At 29.4% G+C, this 23,907-nt stretch overlaps 1 protein-coding gene and 1 long non-coding RNA gene across 2 annotated transcripts in view; one reads left to right on the forward strand and one right to left on the reverse strand.

The window, feature by feature from the left end:
* The window catches only part of LOC107440649 (muscle-specific protein 20), a 32,965-nt gene extending 24,862 nt beyond the window's left edge, over positions 1-8,103 (reverse strand). Inside the window, exon 1 of the mRNA XM_043039057.2 lies at positions 7,947-8,103. Coding sequence (XP_042894991.1) covers positions 7,947-7,997 — 51 coding nt within the window. The 5' untranslated portion in view covers positions 7,998-8,103. The remainder of the gene's footprint in view (positions 1-7,946) is intronic.
* The window catches only part of LOC139427041 (uncharacterized), a 50,571-nt gene extending 35,152 nt beyond the window's left edge, over positions 1-15,419 (forward strand). Inside the window, exon 4 of the long non-coding RNA XR_011638188.1 lies at positions 15,328-15,419. This is a non-coding gene — a long non-coding RNA (uncharacterized lncRNA). The remainder of the gene's footprint in view (positions 1-15,327) is intronic.
* Positions 15,420-23,907: the final 8,488 nt, after the last annotated feature.

The following is a 23,907-nucleotide window of genomic DNA, read 5'->3' on the forward strand; positions in this document are numbered from 1 at the left end:
TCGATTCATAGAATCGCATTGGCTACGACAATTTTAGACGGCTTTTTGATGTAATTTTTTTAATTAAAGTGAATTTAAAGCAAATTAATTATAACAATTCTCTATTTTAGGGAAAGTGAAATGAAATTTTCTATACTTTTTAATATTATTACAATTTAGTTTCAATTTTACTTTTTTTAAAATTAATTAAATAAAAAAGTCAAATGGGATTTTGAACCCAAGAATACTTTTAGATAGCCATGTTTTATACGTTTATTCAATACAATAATTTTTTTTAGTTAGTCTTTTTTTTTTCAATTTCAATTTTGTGTTTATCAAGGCTTTTAAAAAAATTGTAAACATGAGTCAAAAATTTCAAATTATATTGCCTTAGCTGACACGTGTCTTTAAAAACTATAAAAGCAAAATTATCTGACCTCATTTAACTTTTTTAATATATTTTAAATTATGTTGTAATCGAATTTTTATTGTATAAAAATTATGCCAATATTAAAATGGCATAAACTTCATATATTCCCATAAATGATAACATTTATAGGATATAAATTCACATTGAAATGTTTATGATATTATATCTACTTTCTTTTATGAAAGTAAAAATTAAAACCTTTTTTAAAGGATAGTGAAGAAAATAAAACTGAAATAAAAGTAGGACCATGTATGATTATGCGTATCATAATAATTTACAATGATCTTTATAGTCTTATATGATCATGCTACATGTTTTTCCCTAATTTTGATATTTTAACTTTACATCAGATGCTAACAACAAAGATGTAAGTTTTATTCTTTTAGAAATATAAACAACGCTAATGCCCTCTTTGCCATAGACTAGACACCATGTCTACAAATACTTTTCTTTTAAATGTATACCGAAACAATTCATCACTTAGTCCATTAAGAGAGGCAGCTTACATATCCTTTTCAGTTAGAACATCGTGACAAAGCTCATAATGAAGTTAAAACAACAAAGAAGCTTTTTATTCTGCTGTTATTTGGATTTAGTGGTGTTGTTTTTATGCGACAATGTTGCGCTTCGCTGTTATAGTTGGCGTTGTTCCGTGTCGTTTTAATGAGATGTGTGAAATATTTTTCAAGAGAATTGCATTGTTTCAGCCAAGAATCTTCTCGATCAGATATTTAATTAATAGTACATGATCGAATCTGAACGTTTAGAATTAAATTTCATATTAATAAAATTGCTGTAAGTTAATTGTAAGTTAAATAGAAAAACCAAAAATCGAGATAAATAATTTTTTGTTTTGAGCAAGCAGCATCAAGTATGCTTTAAACATCTTTTTAAAATTATTCTTTATAAAAATTATCTTATTTCAGGTATCCAATTTATTTAAAAAAAAGAACATTAAATACATATACGACATATATAAAGAATATTTTAAATAAGGGCTTTTTTATTTATATTGCGTGAGTTTTTTTAACAGATCTTAGATACTTTCATATCGCTGATTTCAAATCTTCAATCAGTTTCTGTCTTTGTGCTATACTTTTTTTAAATGATATTTTCAGTCTATTTTTTGTCAAAATGTACAAATTTAAAAACGTTATTTATAACAGGCGGTCACATAAAGGCTTCGACAAACTTCTAGGGAGTTAGGGCACATCATGACTAATATTACAAAGCAGCCTACTCCCAGTAACGTCTTCATACGCCGTTAGAAGCACTTCCCTAATATGAACTGTTTCTTCGTGTACTTCTGAATGGATCATAATAGAGAAAAGCACTCCTTGCGACGTACGGTGACCTTTCCGAACATGGGTTCCTATGCAATTTTAATCCAGATTATGTGTCTTAACTCCCCTGGAAGTCTGGGGCAACATTTACGAGATCCCTTGTTACATATAACGTTTTTAAATTTCGATAAAAAAAAAAAGCTAAAAATGTCGCCTTAAGAAAATCTCTAGCTTTAGGACCAAGAATAATTTTAGATTTGATATCCTCATACTCGAATTAGGCAAGCCCAAGTATTTGTGTAAATGCTACAAAACATTTATTTCCAAGTTGAATCAGTCTAATGGAAAACGCTGAATGTACCATTTTAAGTGCCAAGCTTAAACTGGAGAATGCCTGAAGCGATAGCTCTGGTAGTAATAGGTCAAAAAAGTTGTCAATTGATATAACTGGTATAGTGTGTGACGGAAAATTCTGGTAGTATTATACTGGTGTAAGAAATAAAGAGAATTTGCAGACTGAGTCGATTATCTCTAGAACGACAGGGCCAATTTTAATGAAATTTGATATGTGCGTACATTGATACAATGCAAAACAAATAACCTTTCAACAATTGTAATACACACGTATGATCGCGCGTAACACTCGTTGGAGTCGGAAGGTATGAAATTGTCACAGGACAATTCAGGACAATTGCCACAGGGAATGACAAACTGCTTTATTTCAGGTATGAAATTTCGCTGCAAGGCCTGTATATCTGTAAAAGGGGACCATACCCCCTATTACCCCTTTTTTTATATTCTGCAACTATTGTTTCATTTCTTCTGACTCCAACGAGTGTTGCGCACGATCATGCGTGTGTATTACAATTGTTGAATGGTTATTTGTTTTGTATTGTATCAATGCATGTACATATCAAATTTCATTAACATCAATCCAGTAGCTCTAGAGATAATAGACCAAGTCTGCAAATTCTCTTAATTGTAGTTTATGTAGTTATTCTCTTAATTGTAGTAACACCAATGTAGTTTATAAAAATAGTCAACTGATATCACTAGTATAATGTGTGACGAAAATTCTGGTAGTAATAGTTCCTGAAATAGTCAACTGATATCGCTGGTACAATGTGTGACGAAAAACTCGAGCAATAATAGTTTAAAAACGTAGTCAATTGATATCACTAGTACAATGTGTTACGCAATGTGAAATAGAATGCGCTTTAAAAGCTAGTAGTAAGATGAGCGAAAAACTAATTTATTATTATTTTACATATATATATATATATATATATACATACATGAATGGGTTGTTTTTAAGTAAGCAGGGAAATATAAAAAAATCGATAAAAGAAATGCTTACAAATAATTAAATTAAGTTACTTATTACTGAACAAAATTAGGTTAATTAAGCACTTAACAAAATGAAGCATGGTACATACAATTTGTTGACAAATAGCCCAGAAAAAGAGGCATGGGGGAAACGCTATTGCTTTTAAGAAGTTAAGTTTCTCTTTTTTTTTTTTGCCTGTGGATTATCAGCTTTTTCCATTTTTATTTCTCAATTATAGATAAATATATGTATGTCAGTACAATAGGTAAGTTATACTGACAGTAATTAATTAATAATGATTGTAGATAATCAATAAACACATTTTTCTATAAAGAAAGTTACCCACAAGAAAAAAAAACTCGTTAAGTTGTTCGAGTTATATTTGGAAAAACTCGCTATTAAGATCTGGTTTTAAGTTAACATCTTTAAAACAATCAAGCCACTGAGATAAAATCTACGTTCAAATAAATACAAGATGCATTCACGCCTACACATTACATCTGTGTAAGACATTCAATTCATTCATTTCCTTTCTGTAAAAGTTTACTGTAAGAGTCTGTCACCACTAGTGAAACGCTTTGTTTTGGTTTGATACTATAAAGTCTTTCACAAGAGAGTCGGATTAAAACACTTACATTACACCATGTAAAGTAGTCTTCACTTATTATCTCTAACGATATAATTTGATTTTAAAAAAAATTGGTATTCGGTTTATTTACTTTTCCTCTTTGGCTACTTATCATAGACTGGAAATGTGGTATAGAATCTCTCTTAGAGAATTAGAGTAGCCATAAATCTGTCAATCAAGAGAGAAAAAATAAACATAGCTAGTGAGGGAAAGTAAATCATTGAGAAGAGTCTTTTTTCAAAGATTTTTTAATGCTTGAGAACACAAGAATGTTTTATTATTGTTATTTTTGAGAATGTAACAATACAATATGTATTATTGTAGTTTAACAAAAATATATAATAATAGGTTGTAATAATAGTCTTTTTCATTAAATAAGATAAAATCTACAAAAATTTACATATTGTAATTTCCCCACTTAACAACAAACATGATTTATTTTGCTATATTTTATTTTATTATATTTTATTTTATTATATTTTATTATATTTTATTTTATTATATTTTATTGTATTTTATTATATTTTATTTTATTTTATTTTATTTTATTTTATTATATTTTATTATATTTAACCCTTTGATTACTAACGGGACTCATTTGTCCCAATAAATGTTTAAAAATTGCTAATGGACATATGTGTTCCACCATTAGGTACGGCCGGGACATATATGTCCCAGTCTCTAAATTGATAACCGCTTCTCAGAAGAATCCCAAATACTAAATTTGCCTTATTTGTGACCTATTTTGTCCTTTTGAATAATAAACGGAACAAAAAAAATCTTTTTTTAAAATTCGTAGTCAAAGGGTTAATGTTATAATCGACGTTGTACAGCCTACCCAATTTTTAGTGTACAGCTACCGATGTTCAACTCTTTAGCCTTGAAATATTGAACCCAATTCAAAAGACAAGGGAATTCCTGATTCAAGTTTTTGCCTTTGTGGAGGTTTTTTTGATGGAATTAACCAGCATTTGTGTTTAATGGAGAAAAAAACCACCCACTGCTAGCACGACAGCAAGGAGACTCTAATCCATTATCCGTCTACTAATTGTGGGTATTTTACGTCAGCAATATGGTCGGTGTGAGTCTGGTGCGGAATTCGTATTGACCAGCCATTGCTGCTATTCGAACCCGGCTTAACTCATTGGGAGTATTGGGGGGCGAACGCTTTATCCCTTAGGCGCACCAGGCCTTTGATTATTTCATTGAGAAACGAGACTCATTTCTTAAGTCCCCTTCTAAACGGTTAATAAGAAAAGAAATTTAAATTAAGACAATCAATTTTGATATCAGCATACATACAAGTTGTTCACAAGTACCACCCTTTATATACAAGTTTTAAATTCGTGTCAAATGAGTTTGAGGTCACTCAATCGAAGAAAAAAAATTTGTCAGAACTTGACTAAGTTGGCTTAAAAAAATAAAAATCTGTTTAATTGCCAAAAGAAACTGGGGAAAGTCTATTATAAATATTAAAGTTTCATAAGGCTATTAACAGATGTTTTTTCTCAAAAATGATTAATCAGATTCCATTAACGTTTTTACTTCCTTAAATATTAATTTAAGATACCTTGTGTGCATACTTTTTAACTTTATTTTTGACAAGGATTCTAAAAGTATATATTGATAGCCGTGCTTACAGAATACTCAATATAGAAGGCTCTGTTTTACTCTTTCATTGCAGTTTTTTTAAAAAAAATTTTTTTTTTACCTTACTCAATCGAAAAACATTTCTTTTGTAAATTACTTCTACTCTTGGATTTTTATAGGTAGTAAAGCTAAATTAATACATGTTACTGATTCCAGCCATAAGCTACTAAATTATATATAAATAATATACCTTTGTCTTAATAACCAAAATCAACTTACTTCCATCCGAAAAAATTGAGCAATTTTTTTTATTCAACATTTTTGTAAGAAAACGATTATTCTACTTTTGCCCGACTTATTAAGCAATGTTGAATGATTTTGCCTTGCTTAGTGATACAAAACTTCAAAGATTTAATACTTCTTTAATTCTTTATATAGAATCAAAAATAATTGATTTTTTAGAGTTTAATGTAGAATAAATTTTTCGACGTAGATATGACGTGAATGAAGTTTAAGCTCGATTTTCTCTGGGCAAAATTCAGGTCAAGAAAGTGGATTTATTTAATTTTCATCTTCGGATTGAAGGTTAATACATAATATCTTTGCTAATTTATCTCGTCTTCATTAAGGTGCAATCACCTTTCTGTTATAGATTACTATAGCATTATATAATTAATTTCTTATAAAATAAATTGAGAGAATAATTTAGTTCCCCGATAATTTTCAAAAGCTTCATCAAATTTCGTGTACAGTGCGCAACATAAAAAATGGACCACCCTCAATAACTTTTGATCTAATGATCGGATTTTTACGTTCTAATACTCATTCTTAACGATTCGAGGGGGTGACCTCAAATATGCTAATTAATAAGCGCAGACGATATTTAAAGTAACGAAATAAGGTACGAAGACGTACTTTCTCTGAATAAAAATATCTTTTCGGATTTATCTATTTGAATTTCTGACCCACGAAATATAGGGGATAGCCGCAATCTGGAAAATATGGCTCCAAAGTTTAGACCGCTCTCTTGACCAAACTATTTCCCAGATTGCGGCAACCCCCTTACATTTTGGGGGTCAGAAATTCAAATCAGTTGAAAAAAAGATATGTTCATTCAGAGAAAGTACGTTTTTGTGTCTAATTTCGTAGCTTAAAATACCGTCTGCAATAATTAATTAGCATATTTGAGGTCTCCCCCCCTCGAACCGTTAAGAATGAGCATTAGAACGTGAAGATCCGATCATTAGACCAAAAGTAATTCATGGTGGTCCGTTTTTTATTTTGTGCATGGTACATCTTGTGCGAGACAGCATTGGAAGACAACTTTTGAGTGTCTGTCACTTGCATCTGAGTCGCATGTAAGTAAGAAAATAAAATCCTCTTAAGAGATAGCCAGAATCAGCATATTCCTCGAAATAATTTTAAGTGGATAAATTACGAACTTAGTGTCATGTGTAACTGAACATGTCTGAACTTATGTTGAAAAAAGGTTCTTGTCATAAGGCTTTAACAAGTCAGCAGTTTTTCCACAACAAAAGTTTTTTTTACTTCTTACTTTTGAATTTTGAAGCTTTTAATCGTTAATGAATTTTATAATCTATTATATTAGGTTTAGTTTAAGAGTTGTGATTTCTCTGTCTCAATAATATACGAAAACTGTTATTTTTGTAGCTTATGCTCTTAGTATGAAGAAACTACTTTGAAATTGTAGTATAAGGAACTTACATTATGCATGTCAGACTAATTTATGAATGTGTGTAAAATAGAGTTTAAAATATCTCAATTAAAATATAACAGTTAGGATTTGCAGTAATGGTGTAACTAAAATTTCCAAGATTGATTGATTTTTCTTGTGTAGAACTAATAAAAATTTCTTGACATAAGCAATAGACTAGAATGTTGTGCGGAACTAACTAACAATAAGTCTAAAAAGATTATAAATATCATATCTATTGTTTTTTAAATGTTCTGATTTTTTTCTGTAGCAAATTGGTGTTTTATTAATTGTGGACAAAATATATTCCCTTAGATAAATATATATTATCAGAATTAATCAGAATATCTCAATATTGTCAAAAACTAAATATTTGTAAATTCAGTGCATTAGGGAAATTTGAAAATAACTCTTTAAATACTCCTTTTAAAAATAAAATAAAATCATGTATCGAAAATTACTTGTAGAAACATTTGACATAAAGGACAAAACCAAATTAATATTGGGTGACAGCTTTGCTAAAGTTAATAACCTAAGTAAAAAAAAAGAATAGTGATAAATGAAAAAAAATCAATTATAACTTATGTATTCATTTAATAAAATCAACGACTAACAAATAAGAAGAGCTATTACTGTCAAAAATAGTTGTCATAATTGTACTAAAACAGTTACTACTATAAAAGTTTTATAAAAATTGCTAAAAATATTGAAATTAATTATCTGAATCCATTAAACGTTAAACATTTTATTTTTTAATCAAGTCAGGAAGCAAATTATAAGGCAGAATGCCTTATGCAAAGTTCACTTTTATTTAAACCACGCCCTTCTATTCCTTCATCAGATAATATTTTCCTTGTTTATTTTGATACTTGGACAAAAATATATGGGTAAAAAGTTTTTTTAAATTTTTACCTCATTATCTATGCATAAATTTGCATAAAAATGAAAAAAACATTAAAACTGTCAAAAAATACTCTAATAATAATTTTATTTACCTTGTTTGCAATTTGGGCACTGAGTCCATAGGAAGGTCCACGGTAAGCCATGACTTTCAATGGTTTGCTTGAAATCTAAACTGTGAAGAACTGAAAATATCCCACCCACACTAGACTTATGAATACTGGGCTCCTGACGTCACTGTTTCCACTTTCAGCTCCGATGAGAGAACTCTTTTTTTTATTTTTTTTTATACTAAAGAGAAAGAATCTTTTCAAAGATTATTCTACCATCTCGAAGAAGATTAATGTTTTTCTCTTGCACGAGGAGGAATTTAATTTTATGATTTGGCAGACTTGAAATTCGATGCGTTCGTTTGTTTGTTTGGACATAAATGAAGATTTCAGAATAGTAAAAGAAAAAAAAAATCCTAGGATATTTTCAGCAGGATAGCATTTTGTGAGAAATATAAAAATTCAAAACCCTGTTTTATTTTATTTTGTTTTGCTCGGGAAGGAATTTAATTTTATGACAGATTTGAAATTTGATGAGTCAGTTTGTTTGGTTACAAATGAAGATTTCAGAATTACATAGAAATTCTTATATTTTTAGCAGACTTGCATTTTGTGAAAAAAAAAATTCAAAATTGAAATTTTTATTTCAGTTCTTTTTGCATTTTGAACATCATTTTTGCATAGTTATTTTCCTGGTTATTTTCTAATTTCATAATAGATTATTTTCATTTCTGATTTGTGGAAGGGTTGAAGTTTAAGACAGCTAAAAATCGCCTTAGCGAAAGTAATAAAATAAATTTCTAATTCTGGTTAAATCTTCGATGACAGAAGATGAGGAACAATTTTTCCTCTTCGAAATCAGACAACAAAGAGGAATAACAGTATTTGCCTTAACATATGCAAACATTTTCTGAAAGTGTCCAAAACTTAAATAAAAAAAATTTCTGCTGTTATTTTAGTTAATGGCGGGAGTACATAAAAAATTGAATTTTCGTCAGTTCTGTTGACTTGGTTTGAGACTATATCCTGATTAATTCCCTCTTTTAAAAGTATTATTGCATAAAATTAAAGTAATATAAGTTTTTAATACTAAACTTTTCAGCATATAATTTTTATTAAGCCTACAAATTTTGTTATTCACGGTACGGTACTTTATTTACTATGCACTAGAGCTGTACAATGAGCTATTGGCGACTGTCTGGGAAACATCCCTGAGGGTGATTGGAAGACATGCCTTCGCAATTTTGATCCTCTGCAGAGTGAATGATTCCTCTGCTTTGGTAGCCCGACGACCTGCGATTTTGTTATTCACATGTTACATAATTTTATTTTTTAAAATTTAATTATGATCATTCTTGCTTTATAGGGTTCTGCGTAAATTCGTTACGCACAATTTGTTGTGGGACAGTTCGTTGTGAACTTAATTCGTCACAGTGACAATTCTCTGCGGGCATAATTCATCGCGAGCATAGTTTGTCCTAGGCTCAGCTCGTCGTAGTGGCAATTCGTCTAGGACACAATTCGCTAAGGTACCAATTCTAGTTCTAGTTCATTTACGTCACACTGGAGCTGCACAATGGGCTATTCGGTCTGGGAAAGATCCCTGAGGATGATCCGAAGACATGCCATCACAATTTTGATCCTCTGCAGAGGGGATGGCACCCCCGCTTCAATAGAACAATGACCTGCACGATGAGTGGACCAGTAATAATGGGGGGAAAAAAAGAAGAGAGAGGTATTTTTTTGTAAAAATTCACACAAGACATTTCTAGATAAAAATCATTGTTATGTTAGTATAAATAGTTAGTATGTGATACTTGAAAATTTCTAATCTCTCCTCTGTACGCTTCCCCCTTTTGTTAGGAAAATGAGGGGGATTTGAAGGGGAGAATTGAGTTTCTTCTAGATAAGCAAGTGAGGCATGGCTTCTGATGCATTTTTTTCCTCATGCAATTGGATAAAACCAATCTCGAGACGATAGAAGCAATAGTTTCGAAATAATAAGCGTTTTGAGAACAAAAAGTACAAATTTATAATTGTACCTATTTAAGCATCTGATATTGCTATCTAAACAAGTAAGACATTATTTCTAAGTATTTTTTCATGATAAACCGAATGAGGCTATACACAAGTCAGTAGAACAGATAGTTCAAAAGTTCTAAAAGTTTTTATATAAACCACTAGTAATGAATCGTACTTACTTGTCACTTTACTCTGATATCCAGTTACTATCTGAGCATGAAAACTATCCACCGTAAGTTTTGCACTAAATTGAATGTGACCAATCCGGAGATGATCTGACAAATAATTTAAAAGTTGTGTTTTCTTCATAATAAGCTCAATTCAAAAAGAGTATTTTTTATATAAAAAATTCCATTTCAACTTTTAAAATACGAGCTCTTTTGATTCATGTTTGGTCTCATTAGATTAAGTTAAAAAAAAATACATAGGAAGCAATACCTCACTTGTCTACGCAACAATGTAAATTGCGTAAATAAATAAAGTACGAAGTTCCATTTTTGGGTACACAAAACCCTTATAAATGTTTAATTGTCTATCATATCGATTCCTGTTCTGTATAATTTAATTCAGTAAGAAAACTACATCGAAAAATATACCTTACATGCTCAGATAGTACCTGGATAGCAATATGAAGTGTGTACATAAGTCTCATTCGATTCAACGTGTAAAAATGCGTAGGAAACGGTGATCCTTTTGTTTAGATAGCAATGGGTAAACAAGTGCAAGTGCAAAATTGTACTTTTCGTACTTTAAATGCTTGCAACTTTAAAACTATAAGTCTGATCGTTTCGGAATTGGTCTCACTCAATTTAGAGTGAAAACTAAGTAGGTAACAGTGCCTTACTAAGTAGGTACAGTGCCATATTTATATGAAATTCAATTCTTCCCTTCAACCCCTCATTTTTTTCCACAAAACAAAACGGAGGGGGAAGAAGCCTACTGAGGAACTAGGTGAATTTTTAGGTATAATAATAGGATAAAGTTTTTTATGAGAAAAAAAGTCTTGAGTATTAATTTTTGCGAAAAAGTCTAATTTTACTAGTTTTACAGGAAAAGTCCAATTTCACAGGACTAGAAGGACATCTATTTGCGAAGACAAAACTCTTGCCATTGTCTACATAGGTTAACTAGATATTTAATTTGCGGCAGTTTCACATAGCGAAAGCACTTAGGGGGATTGGATTTGTAATTTACTTAATGCTACTTACAAGGGGCAATGTTTATGTGAGATACTAAACTTTCCCCCTTTTATTTTCAATTTTTTTTAAACGCAAAAAGATGTAAAAAAATGTGTAAAAATTGAAAAATTCAAAAATTTCAGATTTGTAATTATAGATAAATTTGGGGAAGGGAAAAGTGAGATAAAATGTCTTTAATCAGTTTTAAAGGTCAAGATTTTTAACCATCAAAAATTCATTATTTAATACAAAAAAAATTTTTGAAGAATATTCTGTGAAATATTTATAAAATAAATTGAAACGTAAATTTAGTTTTTTAAGAAGTTATATTTTTATTTTAATTTCTTTCTAAAATTAGAATAAGATACTAAAAGTCAAAGGAAAAAAAGAGATTGTGTTGGAAGAGGCTTGCAATTTTCTTATTTTGCCGAAAACATGTACAATAAGCAAAATAAAAAACGGAACACCCTGAATAACTTTTGATTTAATGATCGGATGTTCACGTTCTGGGATTTATTCTTAAAGGCTCGAGGGGGGACCTCAAATAGGCTAATTAATTAGGGCACACGATATCTTAAGTTACAAAATCAGACACAAAAACGTTCTTTTTCTGATTAAACATATCTTATTTCGACAAATTCGGATTTTTGACCCCCAAAATAAAGGAGGCAGCCGCAATCAGAAAAATAAGGTTAATCCATTATCATCTCCATTAATTTGGTCCAGAGAGCGGTTCAAAGTTTGGACCTCTTAATGTAAATTTCATTTTTTTGCGTATTTCGCCATATCTCAAGAATTTTTTATGCGAATTGAAAATTTTTCGCACACAATTATAAAATTTTTTTATCCAAAAATAATTCCATGCAAAATATAACTTTTAGTAAATATTATTGTTTTTTTAAATTTTATTTAATAGCAGCCGAAAAAATTTTGAATTGTAAAGCAAAACATTTTTTACATAATTTTAAAGGATTTAATTTTACCGGGCAAAATACAAAATTTTAAATCGAAATTTAAAAAAGCCGTATTCTTAAAATTTGATTTCTCAGGAACTATTCGACCGATTTCGCTCAAAATTTGTATTTTACCATGTAAAATTACATTTGTTAAAATTATGTAAATATTATGTATCTTGCTATTCAAAATTCTTTCGACCATTAAAAAAATTTTTCTTTAGAGAAAGTATGTTTTCATATAATTTCATAATTTATGAACCACCTGCACCGTATAATTAGCATAATTTAAAGTCTGCTTCGTAAATCATTGGTATGGCATCACAATGCAAAAAAATATGGGATGGTTCTAGAGATATGGTGACATTTTCAAAAAGTAAATTTAACAGTAAGAGGCACGATTGTTTTTCTAGTAAATCTATTTCGACCAAATTTTCCAAACTGTAGCTACTCCTTAAAATTCGAATCAAAAATATAAATCCGTCGTAAAAAATATGTTTCTCTAGAAAAAGTATGTTTTTATATAATTTCATAACTTATATATCGCCTTAATTTAAAGTCGTCTCTTAAATCATTGTTATAGCACCGAAATTCAAAAAAAATATTCCGATCAAAAAAATCAAAAAAATATTTAGAATATTCTGTTTTTCATTTTATTTAAAAATATTTTAGATTGACTTTTACTGGTCTCATAACCTAAAAAGCCTCACATTCGTATGTGATAGCTAAATTTATATATATATATATATATATATATATATATATATACGGTTANTGTTTTTAAGTACCCATTTTGTGGATCCGTAATTTAAACTTGCACCGATTTGCAATTTCCTGATTAAATTAAGTGATATTATGTTTTTAAGTACCCATTTTGTGGATCCGTAATTTAAACTTGCACCGATTTGCAATTTCCTGATTAAATTAAGTGATATTATGTTTTTAAGTACCCATTTTGTGGATCCGTAATTTAAACTTGCACCGATTTGCAATTTCCTGATTAAATTAAGTGATATTATGTTTTTAAGTACCCATTTTGTGGATCCGTAATTTAAACTTGCACCGATTTGCAATTTCCTGATTAAATTAAGTGATATTATGTTTTTAAGTACCCATTTTGTGGATCCGTAATTTAAACTTGCACCGATTTGCAATTTCCTGATTAAATTAAGTGATATTATGTTTTTAAGTACCCATTTTGTGGATCCGTAATTTAAACTTGCACCGATTTGCAATTTCCTGATTAAATTAAGTGATATTATGTTTTTAAGTACCCATTTTGTGGATCCGTAATTTAAACTTGCACCGATTTGCAATTTCCTGATTAAATTAAGTGATATTATGTTTTTAAGTACCCATTTTGTGGATCCGTAATTTAAACTTGCACCGATTTGCAATTTCCTGCTTAAATTAATTGATATTATGTTTCAAAGTGCCATGGACCCATGAATCCAACTTGCACCTATTTTTCTGAGAGGGTACGCGCATTTTGAATCTACTTTCAAATGTTTCGAATTTTGAAAATTCCAAAGCTATCTTTTGCTGTCATACGGTAGTTGGAAAGTGACATTTTATATGATTGCATTTTTTTCTTGTGAAAATGTGAAAGGCGACACACTTTCTACATATTTCTCTTTCTGCCATGTTTCCTGTTTAAGAATTTCTTTGTAATTGAGATGGAATGTATCCAACATAAGACAGAATCTACACAGAAAGGGATGAAGCTAAGAATATCAGAGTGAATCACAGAAACCGTCAAGTTCACTTTTTTTAATTTTATTTTCAAAGCATTCTCGTAAGTCTTAGAAATCCCCCGCTAGAGTAAAAAAAATAACCATAACAAATTAGAGTTAAATATATGACTATTTCAATTATATTTTTAGATAATACGAAAGTATAGTCTAAAAATGTAAATACGATTTGCATGTATTATTAAAGTAGTCAAGGTCAGCAATAATTCTTAAGGGAGTTGATCCACTCTAGGATTTTAGAAAAATCATTTTTTTTTTATTTAATGAAAAACGGCCTTATAATCTCAAAATAAAATAAATACAGAGGTATATGTATAAGAAAATAAAATCCAAGTTTTCGAATTTTAATGTTTTACGCAGTTTCTCACAGTCAATGCGTTAAAACTTTAAACGCATTTTTCTCGATTTAAGACATTTAAAGTCGGACTCATAGATAAACAAAAATCATTTATCCAAAAAAAATTTTTTTCTTCATGTGAAAAGCAAATTTTAATAACTATCTATTATTTCTTATTATTACCTTAATAATGGTCGAAAAAGTTTTGAATTAGAAGGTATACAAAGCTCTACAATTTTAAAATGTATAATTTTAAAGGAAAAAATGCAATATTTTCGGAACAAAGGAAAAATTGCAATATGCAATTTCGAATATTTTCTGAGTAATAGATTGAAAAAAAAGCTGTATTTTTAAACTTTCCTTTTTAAGGAAATATTCGACCAATTTCGTTTAAATGTTGTATCTAGTCATTTAAAACTACATTTAAAATGGTGTAAAAATTTGCATACCTAAGTTTTTTCAACCATTATTTAATGAAATAATAGAAAAAATTTATTATTGAAAATTCTTTATTAGATGAATGATTACCTTTGGATAAATAGATTATATAATTGCGTGCAAAATTCTGCTTTTTGCTTAAAGTTCCCAAGCTTTTGGCCGCTCTCCTGACTAAATTATGGGGTTCATAAGTTCAAGATTGTAGCTACTTCTCAGATTTTGATGGTCGAAAATCCAAATCCGGCTTAAAAAATGTGTGTTCATTCAGAAAAAGTACGTTTTCGTGAATTTTTCTTTAATTTTATAGTAAACACTAATTAATTAGTATATTTGAGGTCACCCCTCCAAAACATTAAAATTGGCACTTAGTTCGCTAAAATACAATCATTACAATTAAAGTTATTTAGGTGATATTTCTTTTCTTTAATTTTACGCTCTGTATAACCCTTCAAAAAGTGTGGCACAGTGCGACTTTCAGGAAAAGTTGAGCAACCACTATTTGTTTTCTATTACTTTGGAAACATTTATTTTTGCAATTCACTAATTGTTTATTGAAAGATCATTTTGATTTATTGAGAATAATAATAAAAAATTATTAAATGATTGAAAAAATTTCCAAAATATTCTCCCCGCTAAAGAGGCATAATCTCTGAATTATCAATATGTATCTGAAACATTTTAGTAAAGTTTCTGTCTAAAATATTTATTTTATATAGACTTTAGAATGATTTTTTTTTCAAGTTTTAGACGTGCTAGAAGACAGACGGTAAGACTCTTACTAGCAGATATCTATGAAAATTTGGAAAAACAAAGAAGTATAAAAAGATGTTTACAGGGTAATGCAAGAAAAAACATAAAGAGGGAAACACGAATACGAAAGACAAACAGAAGTTTCCGGTAATATAGCTCAAATATCTGAAAACTATGGACTTGTAACATCTCGGATTTGTGTCCTCTTGACAACAAGTCGACTAAAAAAGTGATCGCAAAGATGGTGTATTGAAATTAGAAAGGTGATCGAAATTTTTGGTAAAAGTTTGAGGAGACTTTCACGCAGTAGTGAATTTATAAATCTGCATGGTGATTCTTACGTAAAATGATCACTTGAATCCGAATATGACTCCCTTTTCCCCCATGACCTAACATTTTCTGAAAATACCCCCTTATGTAAATCACTTTTCGATAATTTTATGAATCACTTATGTATTATCACTTATAATAAATTATGTTAATCACTTTTCGATAATTTACCCATGAATGTAATTTACAGGAAGGAAACGTAATTATTTTAATACTTAACTTATAATAGAATCTAGAGAGGGGAGAGGAAGTTATACTCAGGGGATAGAGCGTTCGCCTTCCAATGAGATGAACCGGGTTCGAATCCCTGCTATGACTGATCGATGCGAACCCGCATCCGGCTTGCACCAACCATAGTGCTGACGTGAAATATCCTCAGTGGTAGACTGATCATGGGTTAGAGTCTCTTTGCCGTCAGGCTAACCGTGGGAGGTTCTCGTGGTCTTCCTCTCCATGTAACGTAAATGCGGGTTAGTTCTATCAAAAGTCCTCCACGAAGGCAAAATTCCTCCCAATACTTGATCCTGGAGTTCCCTCGTCTTCTGGATTGGGTTCAAAATTACAAGGCTACGGAGTTGATCATTAGTAGTTGTAAACCCAAGAATTGGGTCGGCTGTTCAACGACGGCTTAAAAAAAAAGAAAGAAAAAGAAAACATGAGGCAGGGAGCCAGTAAAGGAAGAGATTTTGAGCGATTTCCCCCTTAAACGATAAAAAGAAAAAAAAAATCCTAACCCCCTTCAGGAGAAAGAAAGCGATTCCCGGCAAGTATGATCCGAGAGTCGCTAGAATAAAAGCATTCTAAGTTTTGTCTCACTTGAAGTATATTGAAAAGAAATAAATAAAAAACAATTTTATTTCACCTTCTTAGAAGTATACAATCCCAGCTTCTCCATTTGAAAGATAATTGCATTATTAAAAAAACAACTCGTGATTTTTAAAATTTTTTCATAGTTTTTATAAGCCCTTAAACGCGACAGTAATTTGTACAGTTCCCTAGAAAGTGGTTCTAAGGAGTTACGAATATCAGATTAGTTTATTAATACTTAGTATTTCTGCCCATTGTTAAAGATTGAAGACGTTATTGCTCCAAAATATCAGTTTTTCCAAAATAATATAAATATTATTGTTTTCTTTCTTGTTTACGATACATATTTGAGATGGGGAAGTTTTCTTTACAGAACATCAATTTCGATGACAGTAAAATAAAATTATCCCTTTCTATGGGTAACGAGTTTTTAACCTTTGCACCGTATTTATTCACTGAATTTTTCATTCTCTTGTGGATGAGTAACAATGGGTTTTACTACTAAAAAAAAATAATTCCACAAGTCAATGTCAATATTTTTGAACACGTTTTGCCTTTCAACAATTGACGATTTGATTATGCTTCTCTTAAAAGAATGAAGTTAAGGAAGGTAGTTAATTTTTTTGGCTAGAACAAATTGATTTAGTAAATAGGTTTTAAACAATTAAATCGATGAGTCTGAGAACAGATCGTTTATGGTGAATAGAGATTACTTGTTCTCGAACTCATCGGTGAACAATTAACAATTGAATCGATGAGTCTAATAACAGGTCATTTATGGTGAATAGAGATTACTTGTTCTCGAACTCATCGGTGAACAATTGAATCGATGAGTCTGAGAACAGGTCATTTATGGTGAAAAGAGATTACTTGTTCTCGAACTCATCGGTGAACAATTGAATCGATGAGTCTGAGAACAGGTCATTTATGGCGAATAGAGATTGCTTGTTCTCGAACTCATCGGTGAACAATTGAATCGATGAGGCTGAGAACAGGACATTTATGGTGAATAGAGATTACTTGTTCTCGAACTCATCGGTGAACAATTAACAATTGAATCGATGAGTCTGAGAACAAGTCATTTATGGCGAATAGAGATTACTTGTGCTCGAACTCATCGATGAACAATTGAATCGATGAGTCTGAGAACAGGTCCTTTATGGTGAATAGAGATTACTTGTTCTCGAACTCATCGGCGAACAATTGAATCGATGAGTCTGAGAACAGGTCATTTATGGTGAATAGAGATTACTTGTTCTCAAACTCATCGGTGAACAATTAACAATTGAATCGATGAGTCTGAGAACAGGTCATTTATGGTGAATAGAGATTACTTGTTCTCGAACTCATCGGTGAACAATTGAATCGATGAGTCGGAGAACAGGTCATTTATGGTGAACAGAGATTACTTGTTCTCTAACTCATCGGTGAACAATTAACAATTGAATCGATGAGTCTGAGAACAGGTCATTTATGGTGAATAGAGATTATTTGTTCTCGAACTCATCGGTGAACAATTAACAATTGAATCGATGAGTCTAAGAACAGGTCATTTATGGTGAATAGAGATTACTTGTTCTCGGACTCATCTTCAATTGTTATATAAAATTATCTGCAGGCATACGTTTATCGGCAGATAATTTTTCTATAACCAATTGTTTAGAAGTGACCAATTCTTTGGCGCAAACGTTCTACGGTTTTTTCCCCGTTATAATGTAGAATGGATATAGCCAAGAAAACTATCGAAGAAAATTGCGGTAGGCTCTTTATTTTTGAGGTGCAAAACAATGAAACCATAAAAAATTCAAATGGTGTTCAAAACAAGGTGTGACGCAAAAAAATAAATATAACGAAGATCAAAGTAATATGAAGGAAAATCACCTGAGTAACTCGGAGTTATGGAACCCGCATAATAACCTCTCTAAAGAATATGAATTTTCTGAAAAGCACACTTCCTTATCCTACCAATAGATGAGGAAGTATACTGTGTTTTTGAACATATGTGCCACATGAGAAACTAATGACCCCATAATATATTAAAAATTATCCTGAAATATCATGTAGTCAGTAATGCCTGTAATATACGAAAAATCAAATATATTAAAAATACATTGAATACTAATAATATATTAAAAATTATATTATAACTATATTACAGTTTTTAAAATAAAACAGAAAAAAAAATTCCAATTCAATATGAATTTTATAGATTTGAAGCAAAAACAATAGCTACAAAAATTAATAAAAAGAAATCTTTCAATTAAAAATTTATCTGGAAGTTAGTTTAGATAATTTTGACGAAAATTAAAGCTTTAAACTATTTTAAAAATTGTATGATGGAAGAGCTATTATTTTATATTTGAATTAAAAGGGTTGGGACAATATTGTGATAATGTGGTGTTTTTGCATCAAACTCTTTCTTCGTGTTACTTCCAGATAGGTAATCTATAAGTTACTCAAAGTTCCACTGGAAAACATCTCAGACTAAAAAAAATTTTAAAAATAAAAACATATTTCTACATGAAAATCATGGTGATTTTATACCAGAAACACTCTCCTGATCAATTTGAAAAGATGGCCTATCGTATTACCTCAAAACCTTCAATTATTCGTTTTGTAACAGAAGTCTAAACAGTTAAAATGCGTTTGTTTCAAAGCTAAAATTTCAAACATTCAGCAATATAGGTATTAAAAATGACACATATTTCGTGATTAAAAAATGGACTCTGCCTAGCTTTTATTCCAAACTTATTTTTAAGCTAAACATCATTATGAAATAACTTTATAGCAATTTGTTTTGAAAAAATTACTGCAAGACATGTTTAAGATAACCTAGTAATTAAATTGAAATAAATATAGTATTAAGTTTCTCCAATTTCCCAACTTCAATTACATATTTCTTTATGAAACAGAACCATTGTGTGCGAATACATTTTTTTCGGAATTTCAAGATAAAAACACCTTTGAAATTCAAAAAAGAAAAAAAAAATCTCATAGAATAACAAGTCAGATGGCTAACAAGCGGAGGCGAATAAGTAGATTCTCATCAACTGGCTGTCCATTTTCCTTTCATCTTATTTAAGTTTTGTGCCAAGGATATTTTAGAATGTTGGCAGTAAAAAATGAAGTAAGATCTATTTCTAGGGGAAAATCTATGTATCTATTAATAGTCAAACTCTGCATTGTAAAAATTGTGTCAAGAAATGAGGGTAAAGAATTATTCATGATTCACAATCATTGGCTCTTTAAGCGATTTTTTTTTAAAAATTTTGCTGTTTTTTGAAATAAAACATTTTCTTAATGCTCTTGTATTGGATGTCCTTGAATTATCATGTGTATAAGAATATTTTTAAATTTAAGAATTTTTGGATTGCATCAAACTTAAGCCTTTACATTTTTAGCATGTACTATGTACTGCTCAGCCAGGTAAAAGAAAAAATCCCTTTAAGTTGATTGTTTTTTATCCTGACAAAGTTTTATCTTGCCAAGTCTGCTTGAGGGCAAATAAATCTGTATTATTACTTAAGGAAGTTGAAGAACCAAGTCTGCTGCTTAGTATCTCTGTCCGTTTGCTATTTGCAAGTAAAATCACGTGATATTTTCATTCAGAAAAGCAATTTTCTTTTGCCAATCTTTTTCTGTGTTATCTGTCATTAACATATCCATTAAAAGCTAGTATATTTTATACTTAAAGTACTATGCTGAGAGCCTGTATAAGTATTGCGTACTTTTATATTCGATTTTAGTGTATATTTTTAAATTTTTTTGGCTATTACGGGAAGTTTGACCAATTGAACCAATTCATGAATTTTGACAACAGATATTCCTGCCAAAAAGAAAATCAAACAGACGCAAAATATGAAAACATATATAAATTAATAATAAGATAATGATCAAGCAATTAAAAAAGCGAATATTAGAATTGTCTTCAAATAATTTAGTATAATTCAACTAAATTCATTTAGCAATTTTAGTTCCGATTTGTTATTTTGCATCAGTATATAAAAAAATCTCTTTCCAGCAAAGTCATAGTCTGTAACATTTCTTTAGACATTTAATTGTTGCTGCACCTGATTTTCTAATTCGTTTGACTTCAAATTATCAAACCTTCCTGACAGTGGGCTAAATCACCCTCAAATCGGGAAGTGTAATTTATTTTATAATCTCGTAAAGCAATTAAAAGGGAGCTTCATAGTTTAAGTAAAAAATAATAATGTGAACAGATGACTAACATTACAAGCTGATAAATACTGTTAACTTGGAAATTTTAATACGCTTAAAAATATTTTTGTAAAAAGAACGCCAAGAATTCCATTTCCCCCTTACTGCTGATTCAAGTGTGTATGCAGGTGTTGGACAAAAACTTGGAAACACTTTTATGTTTACTCATTTTTTCATATTTTTTAAGAAATATTTAGAGAATTATTTTGAAACTTAAAAAGTGTTTAAGTCATGCGATTTCTCATCCATAAAGTTCAAAGCTTTTTGAGGTTTGAGGGACCGGTAATAAATTACGAACCAAAAAGAATGTTTTTGAACACTCTAAGTCAAAAAATACAGCCTTATAAGCTTGAAATTCATGTCAATAATGTTGATTATCATATTAAATCTGCACATATATATTTTTAACNACTGCATAGGTCTTATTAAATCTGCACAAAATCTGAATATATCATATGAATATCTGCACAAAATTTCCTAAACCTTGCTTAAATATTCCTGGATATGGACATTTTTATAAAAAAAAAACTAATTTTCCGACTTAGGTTTTCGTTCTATAACTGTAGAAATATTTAATGAAATTAAAAAAAATTTCAGAAATTTTTTTTAATTAAAAACAAAAGTATTTTGATATTAAATTTGAAAATATTTGGGGGGAAAAATTACCCCAGATATGAACATTTTAATGTAATCCTTTTATGCTACGCAAGAGAGGAAAATATTTAAAAAATATTTTTCATAATTTTGTTTTGAATCGTAATTGGCAACATATGAAAAAAAAGTCCAATTTGAATATTTTGAAAATTCAAAAAGCTTTTATCAATTTTCCAAGTACTCTTTGTAAACTTTAAAAAAAAAAGCTTAAATGTTAAGGGGTTTGCCACAAATTATATTTTGTACTATTAACTGAGATTTATTAAAAATGACATTAGAATTAAATATAACCTTTCCCTATTAAAATATGTTTGATTTCAAATGTTTTCTTTCCTTATACTGTTATATTTTGCTGACCGGGCCATCTTTGTTGGGTATTATCATTTGTTATTAAATTTTGTTACATCACACAAAATGAAATTTATGGAAAACTCCTCATCAGTTAGAGCTTTCAATAAAATAGTATAAAAGCTACTTAGAAAATCACTAAAAATTTTTTTAATTTCCAAGATATTTTAAATTGAATTTTTTTTCATAGGTTACCAAAAACAATTAAAAAAACAAAACAAAAAAAATTAAAAAATTTTTTTGAATGTTTCTCGTGCATGCGCAGTATGAAACGATTACTTTAAAGACTCATGCTCAATTATTAACGATTTTTTTTTTTAAATTTCGAAATAATATTTTATTATTAACTGAAAACTATTATAAGAATCTTGTTTAATTTTAATTAATATTTCTGCTGTTATAGTAGGAAAACGAAAAGAAAAAAAAAGTTTTTTTTTATTTTTTATAAAAATGTCTATATTTTAGGTTTCTTATCTTCTTAGGTTTCTTTATATCTTTAATTAGGCTTCTGAAATTTTCAGTTATTGCATAGCATAACCATAATAATTTATACAAGTTACAAGCTTATTGTTATAACTTTTGACATGGAGTGTTCAAAAACAATATTTTTCTATCGTAATTTATTATATGTTCCTCAAACCTCTAAAAGCTTTGAACTTCTTGATATTTATAAGAAATCGCATAATTACAAACACTTTTGAAGTTAAAAATAATTCTCTTTGTATTTCTTGAGAAATATGAAAAAATCAGTTATTATGGAAGTGTTTCTATATTTTTGTCCAACCATATATTTGCGCTTCTATATTTTTCCATATTTTTGTCCATATTTTGTGTATCTATATCCTAACCCAGTCATGTTTATAATTAAATCTAAATATTTAATGCTTAAAATTTATACAAAAATTAACAACTTTTTAGAGCATCTTATTACACTTCTATTTCAAATCACTTCCAGAATTAACACCTCAGTTCATTTTAAATCTAAATAAACATGACTAGCAAACCGTTTAAAAATGCATTTGCTTCTTACCACTAGTAGCGCACAAGTGATAAGTAACTCGATTTGAAATTACTTGCTGTTACACTGATAAAAATAGTTGTGTGTAAATTTTAGGATAAAAAAGTAATTTTACATAGTTACGCTTATTGTAAGGAATAACCACTTACTTAACCACATAAAATATACCGCGATTTCGGCATAAATAGAGAATAATCATGTCATTGTAATTTTACTATTTCATAAATTTAAAAAAACAAAACAACATGTTTTCTTAGTTAAAAGTTATCAATTCAAAAAGAAATATTTTGTTATTTTTTTTAGAGAGGTAGAGTTATAAAGGGTGAACTATAATTCAAGTAACTTTTTGTACTTGCGATTTTAATTGCTACAAACATTGCAATAATAATAAATAATAGCAAAAAACATTGTCTGAAATTAAAAAAAAAACTTCGCCGTGAGTTTAACATATAGATCGCATAAACCGAATCGGTTTAAATGTAAAAAGAGGGTTGCAAAGAAAATTTTCCAAAATATTAGGAAGACCAAGTAACAAAAAAGCTAATTGTTTTTAAACAATCCAACTTATTGATTCCAAAATAAATTCATTTAGAAATTTCAGCTCTGATTTGTTATTTTGAATCGATAATGTTTGATAATTTATGAATGTTTGATAATTTTTAGACAAAGCCATTGTTTGGACTCAGAAATAATTAACTATCTTTCAGACAGTTTATTATTACTGTGTCAGTTTTACTAGTTATTTTAATTCCAAAGTATAAAACGTCCCTCATTGCTACCTCAAGTAGGGAGGTGTCTCCCCTTTTGTACTCTTTACTTATTAAAAGGGAACTTAAATTTAAGTAAAAAATAATAATATAAACAAATGATAATTATGATGGTTAAGAATAGAATGTGGAATCTCAACCTCCGCGACCCCTCTGATCCACAGTGAACTACGAGAATGCTTTACGTTTTAGTTAGGATGACTTGTTAAATTAAATTTGAGACAGAACAGATAAGAGGTTTATAATTTACTTGAATTCTTCTTTATATATTTCCTCAAAGTGATTAATTGTTAAAAAATGATTTCAAAATCTCACATTACAATTATTGCGTGTAAATAAACCGATTCATAACTGATTATGTTTTACAACTTCTTTGAACTTTGAGATGAAGGATCAAAACAACTGATTTATTAGGATACTCGCCCGCCACCT

Source organism: Parasteatoda tepidariorum, chromosome X1 (genome assembly GCF_043381705.1).
Source record: "Parasteatoda tepidariorum isolate YZ-2023 chromosome X1, CAS_Ptep_4.0, whole genome shotgun sequence".
Taxonomy (NCBI): Eukaryota; Metazoa; Arthropoda; class Arachnida; order Araneae; family Theridiidae; genus Parasteatoda; species Parasteatoda tepidariorum.